We start from the raw sequence: 16,676 nt of genomic DNA on the forward strand, positions 1-16,676 counted from the left end.
TATTTGTGCATCTCTACAGTCATGCGTCAGGAATTGGCATGCAACAAGAAAGCTGAGGACACCTCTGCTTAGCAAACTTTCTGCTTGTGGAGTCACATCCAAAAAACACATTTCAGGATAACCAGACACACTCACCTCTGCCTAGGGCTGTGGGGTCAGTAAGGGTCAGTGGGCTTTTCAAAGGAGCTACAACGGCGTCTCTTCTGTCACAGGAGCACCAGAAGAAGTCCTTTCCAAACCAGTTTCTCCCTTTGGAGCCTTTGATTACTGCCAGTATTTCCCATCACAGGGTTTAAAAAATTTACATAGCTGATACTGCTAAGAACAATGTGACTGCCAACGTTTGTCAGCTAGAACTGAACACATCCAACTTTCTTTCCCCTTGAATCAAAGCCCTGTTATATATGTAAAAGCACAAACACGTTCGCGTTCCCAGTGCAAAACCACTTGTACTTGCTTTTCCCTAGTGCAAAAACCTCCATCCATGCTTCAATTAAAAGTGTTTTAATGGAATATTTTTATGATCTGCTTTGTTGTAAATGCTCAGCACACTAGTGACGGACACCACTTGTGTGCACAAGTCCCCGTTTACAATCCAGCTGCAAATTGGTGGCAGGCTGGGCTGAAGTGAGAGCCCTCAGCCCCTCGTGCTGCAGAGCTGGCCTGCCTGCAGCGCAGCGCACCGTGAGCTCGGCGTGCTGGGTTCTGATTGCTAAACCTGACAGAAAACCCCAGTTTGGGCCAAGGGCACGGATGCCCAGCTAGTGCTGAATCCCTGGCAGAGTGCTTTGCCTTTAGGTCTAAGGAAAGCAGTAGCTGAAGGCAGCTGAGGGACCATAGCACACAGGTGACCCACACCGGGGTAGGGACCCTGAGGGACTGAGGGCGACACGTGGCCAAAGCAAGGGACTTGGAGAGTAGGAAGGGGGCAGACAGGGTGTTTGACTGAAGTTGATTGACCCTGGGGAAGAGAGAGGAGGAAAGGGGCTTCCTTCACTGTTTTTTTTCTTTCTTCTCAACACCCAAGTCAGTGATTAGAACTTTGTGTTAACTGCCAGTACATTCAGTTTCGTAAAAAATTCCTCAAGGTGAGACACTTTTGCCCACAACACACAACCCCAAACTACACTTGCCCTTACCTTAAAAGATTCCCAGCTTATTTTCTCCTATTGCATGTGCATCTTTTACAGAGGTGCAAAACTAACAGACGCTGCACTGCACAACAACGTCAGGTGCTGACTGGGCAGGTTTCAACTGTGTTCCCATTTCATGTTCCTTTACATTACCTTAGTAGTAAGTGCACGAGGTGAAACAGGTAAAAATCAGTCTTCACAGCCCCTACAGCTGCGACATAAAAGGGCGCAGACATCGCACGGCCCTTGCTGAAGCTGGCGCCAACCAGGATCCACGCGACTGCCACTAAGGGGGACTGGGAGACCTCGCAGTTCAGTCACCATCAACCTGTCCCAGCCATGACAACATGTGCCCCAGACAGGCTTTTAAAGTGTTTCCAGTATTTGCATGTCACGATCTGAAGTTTCTAATTTCAAAAAAAAAAAAAAATGCTATTCAGCTGAGCTTTTCAGATGCATGTCATCTAGCAAGTAACTGAAGACAAAGTGTTTTCTCGGAATAAACCTCCATAATGAAAACACCAGGGTAAAATCCTAAAGTTCAACTCAATGCATCACACTAATCTTCAGAATGGGATTTTCTCACCACTAATCTTGTTAGAGCTATGGTACTGTGCAAATACATCTAAACCCATAATTACTGAAGAGATATTAAAAGGATCAATTTATTTCAATAAAAAACGCAAAATTTGAAAAGAACTCATTAACACACAGAATCTGGCCATGCAATAAATAACACTAATGAACTAAGAAAAGGGAATAGATGAACAAGAACTGACATGATGTCTTATGCTTATTGCTGTTAAAAAAGAACTGACAATTACTGCATTTGAAATCTAATTCTAGTGAGGGAAATGCTAGAAAGTGAAAGAAAGATGTGTTAAATATAAATACGCGCACACACACGCATTTTAAAAATGAAATACAATGAAAACTAATTTAATTTAGTCCTAAGAAGGCTGTAATACCATTTTCAACACCCTTAAGCTGTGTTTATATTAGCAAACAGCGCTGTGCAACAGGAGCATGAAACAGCTGTTGCTGAGGTGCCACCAGCACACAAATTATATGTATATTTGGGGGGCTTGCTGCCAGCTAGCTCCAGGCTGGTCCCGTGGACTGAATGCCTCGCAGTGAGCAGCACACCTTAGGTGCAGCGCTGCAGCATGTCTCTACATTGGTTTCATCCAAAAGGGATCCAGAGTACATGCCCCAGGAGTGCTCTGTAACATGAATGAAAGCACGCTGATTGTGTGTGTGGCTGCAATCAAGAGATTTGCTTCTAAAGCAGCCACTTGACTTGAACTAAAATGCTTCCTCCGTTGGAGGCACTCAGAGCACCATAGATGGTTTGCTCTAGGACAAGAACTGCGAGAGGCAGCAGAAATTTAAACACATCACTCACCCACATTAGCCAGGCGAGAGCAGGACAAAGAAGGGTAGCTAAAATAGCCTTCTTGGTACCAACGGGCTGCGATAGCTGTCACGACAGTTTGTAAGAACAAGTTTTTCCATACCCTTGCAAGCTTCAACAATTTGCTGAGATGAAAGATCAAAAATTTGGCCTGTTATTTTGGAATTATTTCTATGGCTATTTTAATGGCTCACTTGGAGTTAGACAGGCCGCTTAAATAAAGCTTATGATATTTTTTTATATACTTCCAGTGCAAACTGAATCAACTTCCACCAATATCCATATGTTCACTACTCCTTAATTACAACTGGCATTTCACAGAAGGAATTTGTGGTGCCTCGGCTGTGATACAAAGAGCAGATTCACAACGTGATGGGATCTGCGCTGACCACAGGACATGCTTCTCCGCAGGAGATTAAAGCTTTCTGTACAGCAGGATAAGACCTGGTCACACCCTATTATCTTTGAGGAATAACTTGAGAAAGAGGAAGGAGCTGGAAATGCCAACATGCAGAAGATGGCTGTCATACATAGGCCAATGATCTGTTATTGTTTTTACCCCAGAAGCACCTCCCTCCCCCTTTTTCTGCAGTTGAACGGATGTACAGCATCTACAGCAACTCCTCAAACTAGTCACAACACCTCTGAAGACCAAAACTGCCTGTCCTGAGGGCTGAGATACTGCAATCTGACCAGATATGAGAGGTAAAGAAAACAAGTGGGAAAAGTGACACATCAAAAGAAAAGAAAAAATACACACGTTGATCACTCTTCTCCAACACTTAACAAAGTGGGAAGAAGCATCTCCTCATTGTTTTCTATCTGCCGCATGCGAGGTTTACTCAGTTCCTCAGTTCTTACATCAGAGGAGGGGAGAGTTACTGTTCCCTGTCGCCCGTGGGTTTATCGCGTTCCCCTTTCTGCCATCACCTCTCCCAGCTGAGGAGCCCCATCTACTCACTCATTCCTCACATGAAAGCGGCTCCTGCCCATTTTTAAAGACATAACTGCACTTTTTTTTTTTTCTTTTCCTTTTTGAGTTTCTCAGGCAATCCACTGGGCTTGCGGCAGAGGGAGAAAGCTCTGAGATAAAAGAAGAGCCTTTCTTTTATTTTGTTAAATCACAGTTATTAAAAATCACCATTTCCTTTCTCTCGCTAATCTCGTGGGAAAACACTGGCAGGGCACCAAAACCTCATTTAGATGAGAAGCTTGGGCTTTTACTGGTTTCTAAGTGAGTGATTTACTGCTGCACATACACCACGATCTTATTCCCTTGCAGCGCAGAGAACAGGCGGGTATGCACGAATTACATGTCCGTTGCTCTTTCCACCAGATGCCTGCCTCTCCCAGAGCAGAGGCCAACCAGACCAAAGTGCAGAATCAAGGGATCTGTCCTGAGGCTGTACTCCAGCCTCCCTTCTCTTTTGAAGCTACATAAACCTGCCTGGCAAGCTCAGCAACTGCTTACATGAAAAACAGCTACAGCAGCTTTAACTGATGACAGTGGACTTCTAGATGCTTTTTACTGCAATTGTACAACTGAAGCCAACGCCACTTGAACCATTACCTCTCCATACAAATAAGAGCATCACCAAAAACTCCACTTTGCTCAAATCTATGTCTCTAAAGAGACATTCACAGGGCAATTACTGTTGACAACAATCCCAGTAATTTGTGTTTTCATTCTTTCCGTAAATTTATCACAGGAGGTCGGAAGTCTCTCCTCATTCTGCTCTGCAAAATGCAATGGACTGGGATTATCTAACTTCTCTGCTCAAATATAATTTCTAGCATATTGGATCTGTTTTCTTAGCATGTTCAGTAAGGACTGAGAAATCTGAAAAAACAGAAGGAGCACTGAACACAGCACAGCGCAGAGGGCTACAGACTACCTCTGATTGAGGGCTATCTTCTTCCCCATGGATCTGAGAGGTGATTAAGATTTGCAGTCACATGCAGTATTACGAAAGAGCAGCTGTGCTGCCTTCAGGATCACAGGCACTTGAGGAAGGCAGTCTGAAAAACAACAATAAAACCAAAACAAAACGAGGGTAACAGATACCTGACAAGGCAATTGAAATTTTCTTGCAGGGAAGCCTTCTATTCACCATAATGCTTCCCTCTGCAACCCTAGAACAACAGGTTTCCTGAGTATCACAGCTTGGCATCGCTGATGGGCTGAAAACTTCAAAACATCCTTAAGATCCTTATCAAGGGCTAAAGAATTGCCTTCGAGCCTTCCCTTTGATCAAGGCAAGGGAGCCACAGGTAATGTCGGGTATCTAAATTGCCCCAAGGGGAAGGGATAAAACAGGCACTGCGTTTAGGGAAGAAACGCCTCTTCCTTCTCCACAGCAAGCCATGGGTGGCTGTGCCTGTATCGCTGCACGGATTTAATGAAGTGTACTAACTACAGGCAAACAATGAATCTGCCACCAGATGTCACCAAAATGCTATTATGCCTGCTGAGAGGAGCCCGACTAAATCAAGCCCCTGGATTTCCCGGAGCTAGGTCAGGGATGATTACAGCACTGTTTAACCCTACAGTTAGTTACAAGAGGTCATTCTTTTCTAGTACTAACGGCTGAGAACGAGTAAGAAAAAGAGGATTCTTTGCCATTGACTGGCATCACTGCCCAAACCAGGTTTACTTAGGTAACACACGCTAATTAACCTTTGCAGAGAGCGCCTTTAATTTATGTCAGTCACAAGCTGAAAGTCAACCAGAAGGTAGGACAGCCATATGTTCTGGGTTGCTGAGTACATCAGACTCAAGGCTAGAGCCTGACAGTTTAGAATTAAATTTATTTTGAGAAAATATTTGTTTATAGCCGCTCCTGTTGATTTCAAGCTGTGCGAGAAACAATACGTTTAACTTGTTGGCTTGGTTTTCTGGAAAAGAAACTTCCAAGCTGCAGTAAGTCTCTAAAAAAATCTTTTCAACACTGACATATATAGCATGAGCTGAAGTCCTGCGACATTTGCTCCCTCTTTACTGAAAGCCTATATTTCTCTTTTTACAGAACTTGACTGCCTTGCAGAATTCACCCTTCTCAAACACAGGAAAAAGCACCAACTATCAAGACAGATAAGGGACTGCAAGAAACAGTAAGCAATGCAAAAAAGCATCAGAAGGGTCTCGTGACAGGGAAACATGGAAAATTTGCGTCCAAAATGAAGACAATTAGAATAGAATTAAATAAAATAAAAGCAGAATAAAGGAATACTAGAACTCCTCACCTGGAATGCTTTATTTAGCTGCTTAGGCCACTCATACTCTTGCAGTACTCAACACTGAATTTCAAATATAAGCATGCATTAGAGGAAATAACTAACAAGAACACAGCATTACTTCCCCCATCGTTAGATTCCACTCTAATAAATATACCTGACTTTTTAAACCCGATTTGTCAAAAGTATGTGCAATTTGTCCAAAATAATTGGGAAGCAGAGAAAAATCCGTATTTGAAGCAAGCATTCTTCTCCTCCCGTTCTTCATACGTAACAGTCAAACCTGTCTGCTTCAATTCAGTTTGACAAGATCAAGAAATCAATCACAAGCTAAAAAAAGTTGCAGCAGGTGATGCCTAAAGAGTGGTACAAGAAAACACTGCAGTTCCCAGCAATGTCATGCCGGCAAGGCAGCAGCATTTGCACATCATATGTAATGTTTGACCTCCACATCTAATAAAATATACAGACAGGGTAAGCCTATAGCACTCTGCAAACATACCGTTTTGCTGCTGCAATCTTCTTTCATGTTTTCTAACATGAAGATTTCTTCTGCGACTAGTTAATGCAGCACATCACTCGGTAGGATACACATTTGACCATCACCATCTTTAGATTTGTTGCTGTCACAAAACAATTATATAATTTGTACTAAATCAGTTTTCAACTACAGACCAGAAAACACAGCACTTGATTTATGCAAAGTGTTCCAACTGCCCAAAAAAGTCACTGAAGATGTTACCAATAAAGTCAAATTCATACTATTTGAAAAGCATTAAATCCATGCCTACGAGGTGTACTGCATTAAGACAGTTTCCCACAGCCTGTTCTGAAAAAAACCACAACAGATAATCTGGTCAAACAACTCAGCAGCTGGTTCTCCTTCAAACATCTGCTTCCCCTCACCACCTATAGCAGCACGTACTTCAACTTCTGATCTTTTTATGGCCAGGTTGGATGGGGCTTTGAGCAACTTGGTCTAGTGCGAGGTGTCCCTGCCCATGGTATGTAGACCACAGACACAAGTCACAACTTGTTTGATACTCTGTGTAAGGTCTCCTTGTGATTTACCTTTCTTCTTTCTGTATGAGAGTAAACACAGCCAAACCTACACAGCATAACCTGCAGTAAGGTCTGCATAACCACAGAGGTTCTGCTCATACATTGCTTTAGCAAGCAAGCTTCCTACTTTAGAGACAAAAAAATTAGATCAGTCTGGTGTGGCTGACTACAACAGACAGCTATGATTTCCACTGTTGAACAATTATATAATCCAGCAAGGTTTGCATGCTTTGTTGCAAGCCATTGTTTTGCCTACTATCACATTACTGTTCGGAGACAGATCTAGGAAATGTTAATTTAGCAGCATTTCAGTTTAAGTCGTAGTGATAGACATATGAAAATGTTACTGAAAATATTTCTCGAGCCTTGACTAAATAGTGATACAGGGGAAAACTGATGAATACAGTTTTAAAGAACCTTCATTTATGTTTTTCTGATTCTTCTAAATGCAACTAAAATGGTCACTGGCTCCCAAAGGCAAACCAGCTGTAAAAGTTACTTCATCACTGAACAACAGCATCTGGAGCACATGACAAAATCACCTAGATAAATATTTCAAGTAAAGGTTTTCAGCTGTACTCCATTTACACAAGTCCTTATTCCTTAAAGTCCAGGTTAAAGTAAAAGTAGCTGCTCGAATTTACCTGCAGTTAGTGGTTTTCTACGCTTAAAAAGAATTCTGAACTCTCACTAAGGACACGAATGTAAATAATAATCAGAACAGAAAAGTACCTGTGACATCCTGCTATGCAGCAGCACAACCATGACCTGACAACTCTCCCGGGGCATGAAACAAGCATGCTTCTACGCACACGAAACCTGAAGGAGCAAATGCAGCATCACCTCTCCGTCTGCCCTACAACCTGAGGTGGTGAGGCTGTAAAGAGCAGACTCTGATCTGGTCTAAGTGATTTAAGGCAGCAACCTGGGATAACCGCTGCTATCTAGATGTTGTTTATGCGGGTTCTTACCAGCCTGATCAACACCAGAAGAGCAGCAACAGCACTACCAGGTCTCACCAGTGAATTACACAGCACCTACTCCACCTCCCCAACAGAACAGGAATTTACAGACAGTGGTCACAAGGCTGTGACAGTACAACCCAAAACTTTTTGCATCCTATGGGTACGAGAACTGAAAGAGTAAGAAAAAGTTCATTAGCAACAAGCTTTAGTAAAAAGCTGATTGAGCACAATTCTCCGCACATTCATTACTTCGAAGTAACCGAGAATGAACATTTTGAATGTAAGAATCAACTAAGGCTGGTGTTTGATCACTTGTTTAATTCCAGAGAAGTTCAGGGTGGCACCACAAAACAAAATTCTCATCTGTGTTCCTTGTGCTGGCACTAGCACCCATGTGGCCAGCCTTGTTACGGAGCTCATCAGCCAGAAGAGTTTCCAAGGATGTTAGTTTCCCCTGGGATCAGTCCCCACTCCCTCTCGTTCAGAGTTAGCACTGTCGTTAATGCTGATACAAGGATGCAAGGACACATCTGAACAGAGGAAGGGGACAGCCCACACCAAAGCAACTTGCAGGAATAACACTACACCCTTAGGCGTGTTCAGATTTAACACCCTGGCTAAAGTAGTAGTTACAGTGCCGGTTACAAATGGCACTTCTGCAAAAGGCGAAACATGTTGTTGAACCACAGATCTGCATGCGGAATGTTGAAAAAGTGCCCGGTTAGGCCCTTCAGCAGGCTTCTGTCCTCATCTTAAAAGGAATGCAGTTCTCAACACACGAGGCAACTGCTTCTTCCAATATTTTAAATGTAGGTTGATGTTTATTTATTATTAACTAGTAGCTGACGAAGTCATACCTCAATTGTATATTGAGAAAGCACATTCCAACACACAGTATTTGAACTTTTGCTTAGAAATCATTATAGTTTTTTTTGTTTGTTTGTTTGTTTGCTAAAGAGAACTTTAGAATCAGACTGTTCGTAAAACAGTTTGGGGTACTTCCTGGTATATCATGTACCTGAACTTTCTTGTTTCCCTCCTCATCCACACAGAATTTTACCATTTGTCTTGATGTGTTTGTCAGAAAAACAAAAGAACTCTTCCCATGTTACAGGGAACGTTTCCCTTTTCACTACTTGTACTGGTGAAGCTACAAAATTAAAACAAAATTCCCAAGCAATCCAAGCAAAATGTTAGAGAAGGATTTTTTATCTGGTTTTACCATTAATAACTTATAATAATAAAAAAAAAGAACTGTAAAAAGTAGTCACGTTCTACAATGCTAATTATTAATGCTAGGAAGTGGTATTTGGATTATTTATTTATATCACCTCTTGTTGTAAACTCCCACCGTTAACAAATTGACTTCTAGTCAAGGTAATAAAGCATCCAGGAGTAGACAAAGCTCCTATTTTGAGAAAATATACAAAAATCACAATTATTATATTAATCTCTGTTGTATGTATATACAAAATAATTATCACAGCATTTGGTTCAGACAGTGTTGTTGTAAGTCACGGAATCAACTATTTGATCTAAGAGAGTCAGTGCTAGAAATGGAATACTGGAAAACCATCTCAAAGCTGGAATTGTAAAGTAAGAGAAAGGAAAGCTTTTAACTTAAACAGAACAGAATTAAACAATGCTAACTTCCCTGCATCGTCCCATTAAATTACTACTACTGGTTAGTGAAGAAACCACGTTCAGAACATAAAAGGCAGCAATGTCCATTCACAGTATTTTGCGTGTTCCCTCCAAAAACTCCCAAAAGAGCAGATGGTTTTCTCGGGACTTTCAGAAGACATTAGACTTTTTAGACATTCACCAGGCCCAATTTCAAAAAGCCAGAAGCAATGACTTTCTGTTACAACTCAGGAGTTTAAACTGGTTTCCCGAGGAGAAGCAACCTACAACTTGTGAGCTCCAGGTCATCCAGATCATTATACACCGCAGCCTTCCCATATTCAAATATAACCCATGTTCTGTAAGCAAGAATAACCAAAGTAATTTCATTCCTAACTTTAGTGAGTAGTAACCTAAAGTAATCTCAAGTAATATTTTGAAAAGTTTGTTGGCTGTTGGAAAGGTGCCTGAAAGCATCACCTGTATAAATACTTCAGACTCTTCATCTGTGTTTGTCATCAGGCAAATCTGACTCAAGAAAGAGACAACATCGCATGGCTGCAATCATTTCAATATTCAACCACGCACAAGTGCTGTAGGCTCCCCACCCCCACCCCCCAGTCCCTCAGTTGTGGAAGAACTGCTCAGAATTTATGAGGTTCAAACACAGCCAGTTCTTTCCCATCATACAGTTCCTGCAGTTGGTTTGACTCGTATTTTATGGAGGGTTTTTCAATTTGCACTCCAGGCTCCAGAGCATTCTGTCCAACGATTTTAAGACTCACAATTTTTATTTTCCAGGTATTCCCCCTGATCGGACAACTAATGAGTCCAAAAATTTGTTCAAAGATGCCCAAACAAACGTTGCCTCTATGTACCGTGCCAGCCACTGCTACCAGTACTAACCCATGCCGAGACATGACACATTTCAGTCCATCAGCATTCAAATTGGGGTTGAACAGAAGATATTCTTCTTTAACCAACGAGAGCAGACGAAGGCTCACCATTTCTGCACCAACATATTCTTCCATGTTTTTTTCTAACGTGTTGTAACAGAACTTCAGTTTGGCATCCTCCCAGAAATGCTGTGGTCCCCATTTTTCTTCAGATTTAACTCCCAAAGGATGTTGAGAATTCAGGAGTTCAAAGAACCATTGGCAGAATTCTTCTCCTAGATAATGAACATCATCTTGTGGTGACTTGGATCTCTCTTCATGACTCTGCAATCAAGAAGATTTTTTTTCTTAGAACTATTTAGCCTTAACATGTGAGTTCATCAGTTAGAACAGCCTAAAATTCATTTAAATTCTTCTTTTAAACATTCTATGTCTCCTTCAAATGTTCTGAGACGGAAAGGAAGAAAAACAATGCAGTAAAATCTCATTGTATTTTTAAGATCATAATTATCTAACAACTAGAGAATCAGAGTAGGTTCTTTGAAATACAGTTAGAACAGTCCTTCAGTTTCGTCTTGGTCTGCAATTATAATCTCAGAGGCAAATCCTGGTTCTCCCCCTTTGGCAGGGGAAGTATTTTTAAACAATTTCTGTGAGACCAGAATTCTCACACTAAGAGAAAATTTTTCTGTGTAAAAAGTACACTGGCCTTCACATTTCCAAAAGAAGTTACAGAAAAAGAAGGATACAGAGCCATACTTAAAAGTTAATCTCATATTAAAGGATACCAATTCAATATGAAGTGCCTACAAATTAGCAAGTATGCTTTTTTTTTCCCCCTCTTTTATCTTGCCTTCAGTCTCTTCTTTTTTCCTACCTTTTAAGCTTGCAAATTGTGGCGTACTCTGCACCTTCATACAGCCGATAAGAACAAAAAGTACTTACAGGGAAATCACCTTTTGAATCGGCCACCTAACACCTGAAACTGACAGAATACTTCTGATTCATGGGGTATTTCAGCCATGACGGCATAATACGCTAACAAAACATACAACCAATCCAAGCAGAACTGAAATTCAAAGGATTAATGCATTCCAGAACTTTCTCACCAGATCACATGCCTGAATTCAGCATTTACTGTGTGCCAGTAAAACCGCCGAAATCATCCAAAAGATGACGTTTGTAGCCTTCAGCCTATTTCTAATACAAGAAGGCCGGAATTCAACTAAGAGTGATGGGTGTAAAATTTTGAAGCCAAATGCACAGCAAGTAGCACAAACAAGCATCAGTTAGGAACCAACGATCATGTTACTTAAATCCATACAAAAGAGGGTGGCCAATCAGTCCAAGAGTTATATCAATAAATATGAACTGCATAATGTATTTTTTAAACACTATTATGGATCAAGCTAAAAAAAGTCTACTCCTTGCAGTCCTTCTTGTTATGTCTACATCCCCATGTAGAGGAACAGCAAAAATTAGGCATAAACTGTCAGGAAACTAATCGCTTTGCAATTAAATATTTAAGAAAGGTTTTTAAGTCGGTTATAAAAACACATTTGGTTTAGAAGACACTTCTTTCCAAAGGAAGCGTCACTGTAACAAAGGCACAAATCAGGTGCTCAAGTGTTGGTCTTTTTAATTTCTACACGTATGTAGTTCACTTATCCTCTGTTTTTTGTTTGTTTGTTTACAATCGGAATCACTTTTTACTCAAGAGAAATCACTCAAACTTTCCAGTGGAGGTCATGTGTCTCTACAACTGGAAGGTGAAAAGGTTTTTGAACAAAAACTGAATGTACAGTTGTTTTGATCAAAACCTATTCCTAGAATTAAGTATGAAAAGTTGGGAGGCTTCTATATGGAAATTCTGCAGTTGTTCAAAAGCAAGCTTTAATTAATTCCTAATTCTGTTATGTAGGTTGCTGCTACCTGTGTCTTCAAAATGGTGAGGGTCACAAGAATTAAGAGAAAACAAAGACAAAGTAAGATGTATATGATAAGTAAAACAGCTGAATTTAAACAATTAAAATTAAATTAAATTTAATACATTAAATAAATAACAAATTTAATAAATTAAATTTAATTTAATAAATTAAAATGAATTAAAAACAGCTGTCTTTAAGTACTTTGGAGAATTTAATTTACTTACCTTCAATCACAAAACTTCACCATTGGTGAGTAATTAGAAAGTGTTCTTGCAAGAGCATTTTTTTTTCCAAACACGCAGACAAATTATTGTTTTAAAAGCAATTCTCAGCTAAAACATAATTTAAATCAGTTAATCCCTCAGAGAGAGAGAGCTGCATTAAACTATCAGCAGCTACAGAGCGCCAGCAGTCCAGCTGGTGGGGCTGTTGCCCATTATGTCTCTGGCATACAATAGCTGAAAGAGGAAGGCTATTTAGAACTTCATGGTAAAGATCCAGGAATAATAAAATGCTCAAAGTTCATTACACCACAGCGATTTTGCTGCATGTCATTATTTTGAGCTTCAAAATAACCTGTAATAGCCAAAACATACTTAGTTTCACAACATTAAGTGTTACTAAGATCAAGTAAAAAATGACATGGAGCTGGCACTGCTACAGACTTTACATTTCAACGACATGAAAATCCTCAAAAATTTATTCTGCACCCTATTAACTGCAAGACATAAGGAGCAGAGCTTACAGACAGAGCTATTTTGATTGCATTGTCTACAGAAATGGACCAAGGGCCCTTCCAAAGAAAGCAGTTTTCTCTCTGTTCCCTCCCTCCCCCACGGCATTTTAGACCCCGCTGCCAGATCTTTCACCCAGCGATCTGCTCCTGATAGCGTCTCTTTGCTCCACACCGGGATGCGCCCCGCTGATGGCACCGATGGTACCTGGCGCGGCTGGGCGAAGACTGAAAATCCCAGGCCCATCATAAAATTTCTGAGAACATCCATCGCATTGAAAACTGACAAGGGACTATGCAGGACTTCCGTACCATTTACATTGGTTTTAGTTGTCCTCAAATCCACAGAATTATCTGTCAATACACCCCATTCCAGTACAATTTAAAAATTAAAAGTGTGAAGACTTCACATTGAGTTCAAATGCATTAATATGCTTTGCAAGACAGAGCAGAAGACTATGCTCTGCAAGCAACGTGCTTGCCCAGACACCTATAAATGGTGTAATTAAACAAAAATAAAAAACAGGAAAAGAGATTCAGTATCTTTTTAAGCACATGAAAAGCCTCCTTCTGGACATAGATTACAACATTTACACTAGTTATTCTGCAAAAGCCAAGCTAAGCATCCACGGGTCTTTCAGAAAGTAGCACTCACCTCTGCGTGTGTTTTTCTCTCCCCTGACTCCAAGTCATTCGACGGGAGCTTCCCGTCCCAGTACTGCTTTACATAAGCAATGAGTTGATGTTTCTCAGAGGAAGGAGGCACTGCGATTCCTTGTACTGCCAAATATTTAAAAATTGTTTCTCGATAGACTTTTCTTCGTTTCAAAAGTTCTTCTACGTTTTGGCTGTAAACCAAAATGGCACTAATGGCTTCTGCAAGGGAAGAAAAGGAAGTTAACAGTTACTTCTCTCACCAACAAACTGCAAACCTCTGCTATTTCTTCTGCTCCTGAACAGCACCTACTAACAAAACACAACCCTAAGTGAAATGCAAATGGTTACACATAGATTTTTAAACTGAAATCTTAAATAACTAGTTGTAAGTCACATTAGACACAGTATACAGCTGAAGCCTTCCAAACATGTTTAAGAACCAGTGGTGTTTTTACTGAAGAGCTAGCTACCTTATAATCCCTACTACCAGAATCAAGGACTGTTTGGAACCATGTATTATATGAGTTTGATGAAAAGGATGCACCTTTTTCTTCCAAATGAAATTATGAATATTCTTCAAGTAGGCTGAGATTTTCAGGTTCTTTAGAAACTCCAAGTGCCTCCAGAAGTATAAGGATTCTTGTACACAATGCATTTCACTCATAATTCCAGAGAGACAACTAGCCTTCACTTCAAAATAAGTTGATTTGACTGTAACATGAAACTATCTAGGGCTTCCAGCTGCCATACAGCACCTTCACTAACAGAAGCTAAATTTAATTTCTTTCTCCATTTGAAGAGCTCTGGAATATTTTTTAATAAACCATCTACCTGTCTTCTTGAAGGCAAGATTACACAGAGGAAGAAGAACCAGTCAAATGTTATTGTTCTTCTGAGTACGGAATTTGAATCTTAGTTTCTGTATCAAATGGGTAGTTTATGTGATCTGGCCAGAAAACATTGCTATTTTGAAGAATGTGCCAGTATTCAGATGTTTTCCGGGAACAGAAAATTAAAAGAAATGTGGAGAGGTAACCTCTGATTTCTCACATGCTGAACAACAATTCTAGCACAAGAAGTTCACAGTTTTTTAGACAATGCTTAATTGTTTGTGAAAAGGAGGTTCCCTCTGCGCTCCTGAAGGATGATGGAAATGGAATCGAATCTGTTCTACCTCTGTACTAATCATATTTATAATCTCAGGTTCATAAGAAACATCACACTTAATAATACAACGATGGTGCACTGAAATGTAACTTTCAGAAATGTCCAGCTGTGAGACTCCGTAGCAAAATTAGGAAGACAAGCTGACATTCAGTTTTAAGGTAGTTGTGGCAGCCAGTTCTCACCTAAACTGAGGTGAGACAATTAACATCACATATATTAAAACTACATAAATGTGAAAAGGCTACGAGCTGAAGTACAGAATTATTTTGTCTTTTATTTTACCCTATAACAACTACAGAAGTAGATAAAACGTGAGGAAAAAAACTACTGGCATGTGAACTTTTGAAGAAACACGTTTGGCAAATCTTACTGGTTTGAGTTACATCGCAAAAGAAACACACGCAAGGTTTCTGGATGAGCACGTTACAGGGCACCGCACTGAGCAGCCTTCAAGTGACGCACACACAGATTTCAGTTTCATGAATTAGATCTGAACATCAGGCTCCCAGGCGCAAACAGAGCACGGCCGCAGCCAGCCCCGGCGCTGCCCCTGCGGACCTCCTCCCACCCGAGGAGAAAGCAGGCAGGGCCAGGCCCGAAGCGGCCGGCCGGAGGGGCACGGAGGGCCGCAACCCGCCGGCGCCCAGCTCCACCCCCCCACACCCTCCCCCCCACCGCCGCCGGCCCGGGCAGGGGCTGCGGGCACCTTGGCGGTTCTCCGGGTGGACCAGGCGGTTGGTGATGGTGTCCGTCAGCGCCATCAGCTCCTCGGTGCCGAGCAGCTCGAGCAGCTGGCGGCACCCGGCCTGCTCCCGCTCGCTCAGCCCCGCCGAGGCCATGGCCAGGCCCGGCCCGCACCAGGCCCCGCCGCCGCCGCCGCCCCGGCTCGGGCCCTTAGCGACGGCGGGCCCTAGCGACGGCCGCTTCCGGTACGGCGCCCCACGCCGTCCCCCAGCGCCGCCCCGGCCGTTGGCCCCTAGGCGCCGGGTGGAAACAACGACTGGCACTCGAGTTCCGCCCGGCAGCACCGTGAGCCTTCCGCTGAGCAGGTAGCTGAGCCCATTAACTTACTGCTGCCCGAAATATTAGCGTGCCAAAGGAATTAAAACAAAATCCATTAACACTGACAGCTTGTACACTACCACACGCGGCAATGAATTTACCAAGTACCTTATACATACATAGTATATACATTCCCATTTTGGTAAACATTTCACCTGCAATGTGCACGTGCCATAGTACTGCAGATTTGAGAACCTTTGCCCTTATGCCAAACTTTTTTTTTTTTTTTTGGCAAGGGCCTTGTCAAGATTAGACAACATAGAAAATTAAAGCAAGTTTGCAGTCAAGGTTACACAGAAGTCACCGTTTTGCAGAGGACAGTCATAACCTGACATCAAAACCCACAAAGAATTTACAGGACAGCGAATAATAAACAAGCCAGCATTTCCAGAGGACAGTTCTGAACTTTTCTGAAGCTGAAGAAAAAGCGACTAGGCTGCCTATATCTCTGGACTACAGCATTCAATGGAAGAGACAACACAGCAACAGAAAGGCATGCATCGCACCAGAAGTTACCAACCCCATTAGCAGCAGCGTTACCAGAAGCAAACAAGCTCATGAACAGCAGCAGCTGAGGCTCAGCTCTGTATATTCCCACCAAGCAGCCCTCTCAAGAGGCATTTGGTGCATGTAGCACAGAGCCACTGAAGAATTTTAACCGTTTTATGATGGAGGAAAACAGACAACTCAAAGCAGAGATCTTTGCACTGGCACAATAGCTGAGGGGTTAACCCCTTCAGCATTCTGAGGCCACTGTCCACCAAGGGACGATGTTGTCCCCTTGACACCACAATAAAATGAA

General features: G+C 41.8%; 1 protein-coding gene and 1 long non-coding RNA gene across 2 annotated transcripts; one reads left to right on the forward strand and one right to left on the reverse strand.

Annotated features, from left to right (window-relative positions):
- The first annotated feature begins 1,546 nt into the window (after positions 1–1,546).
- LOC310900081 lies at positions 1,547–9,451 on the forward strand. The gene is made up of 2 exons (XR_014584815.1): positions 1,547–5,467; positions 5,574–9,451. It is a non-coding gene; the product is annotated as an uncharacterized lncRNA (long non-coding RNA).
- LOC310900066 (uncharacterized protein C3orf38 homolog) lies at positions 9,250–15,851 on the reverse strand. Its single transcript, XM_083837377.1, has 3 exons — positions 15,519–15,851; positions 13,644–13,864; positions 9,250–10,651 (listed from the first exon to the last, which is right to left on the reverse strand). The coding sequence occupies exons 1-3, from the start codon at positions 15,649–15,651 to the stop codon at positions 10,076–10,078; spliced, it is 930 nt and encodes a 309-aa protein (XP_083693503.1). The 5' UTR covers positions 15,652–15,851; the 3' UTR covers positions 9,250–10,075.
- Between the last annotated feature and the right edge of the window lie 825 nt (positions 15,852–16,676).

The sequence above is a fragment of the Anser anser genome (genome assembly GCF_964211835.1).
Source record: "Anser anser genome assembly, chromosome: 1".
In the NCBI taxonomy this organism is placed as follows: Eukaryota; Metazoa; Chordata; class Aves; order Anseriformes; family Anatidae; genus Anser; species Anser anser.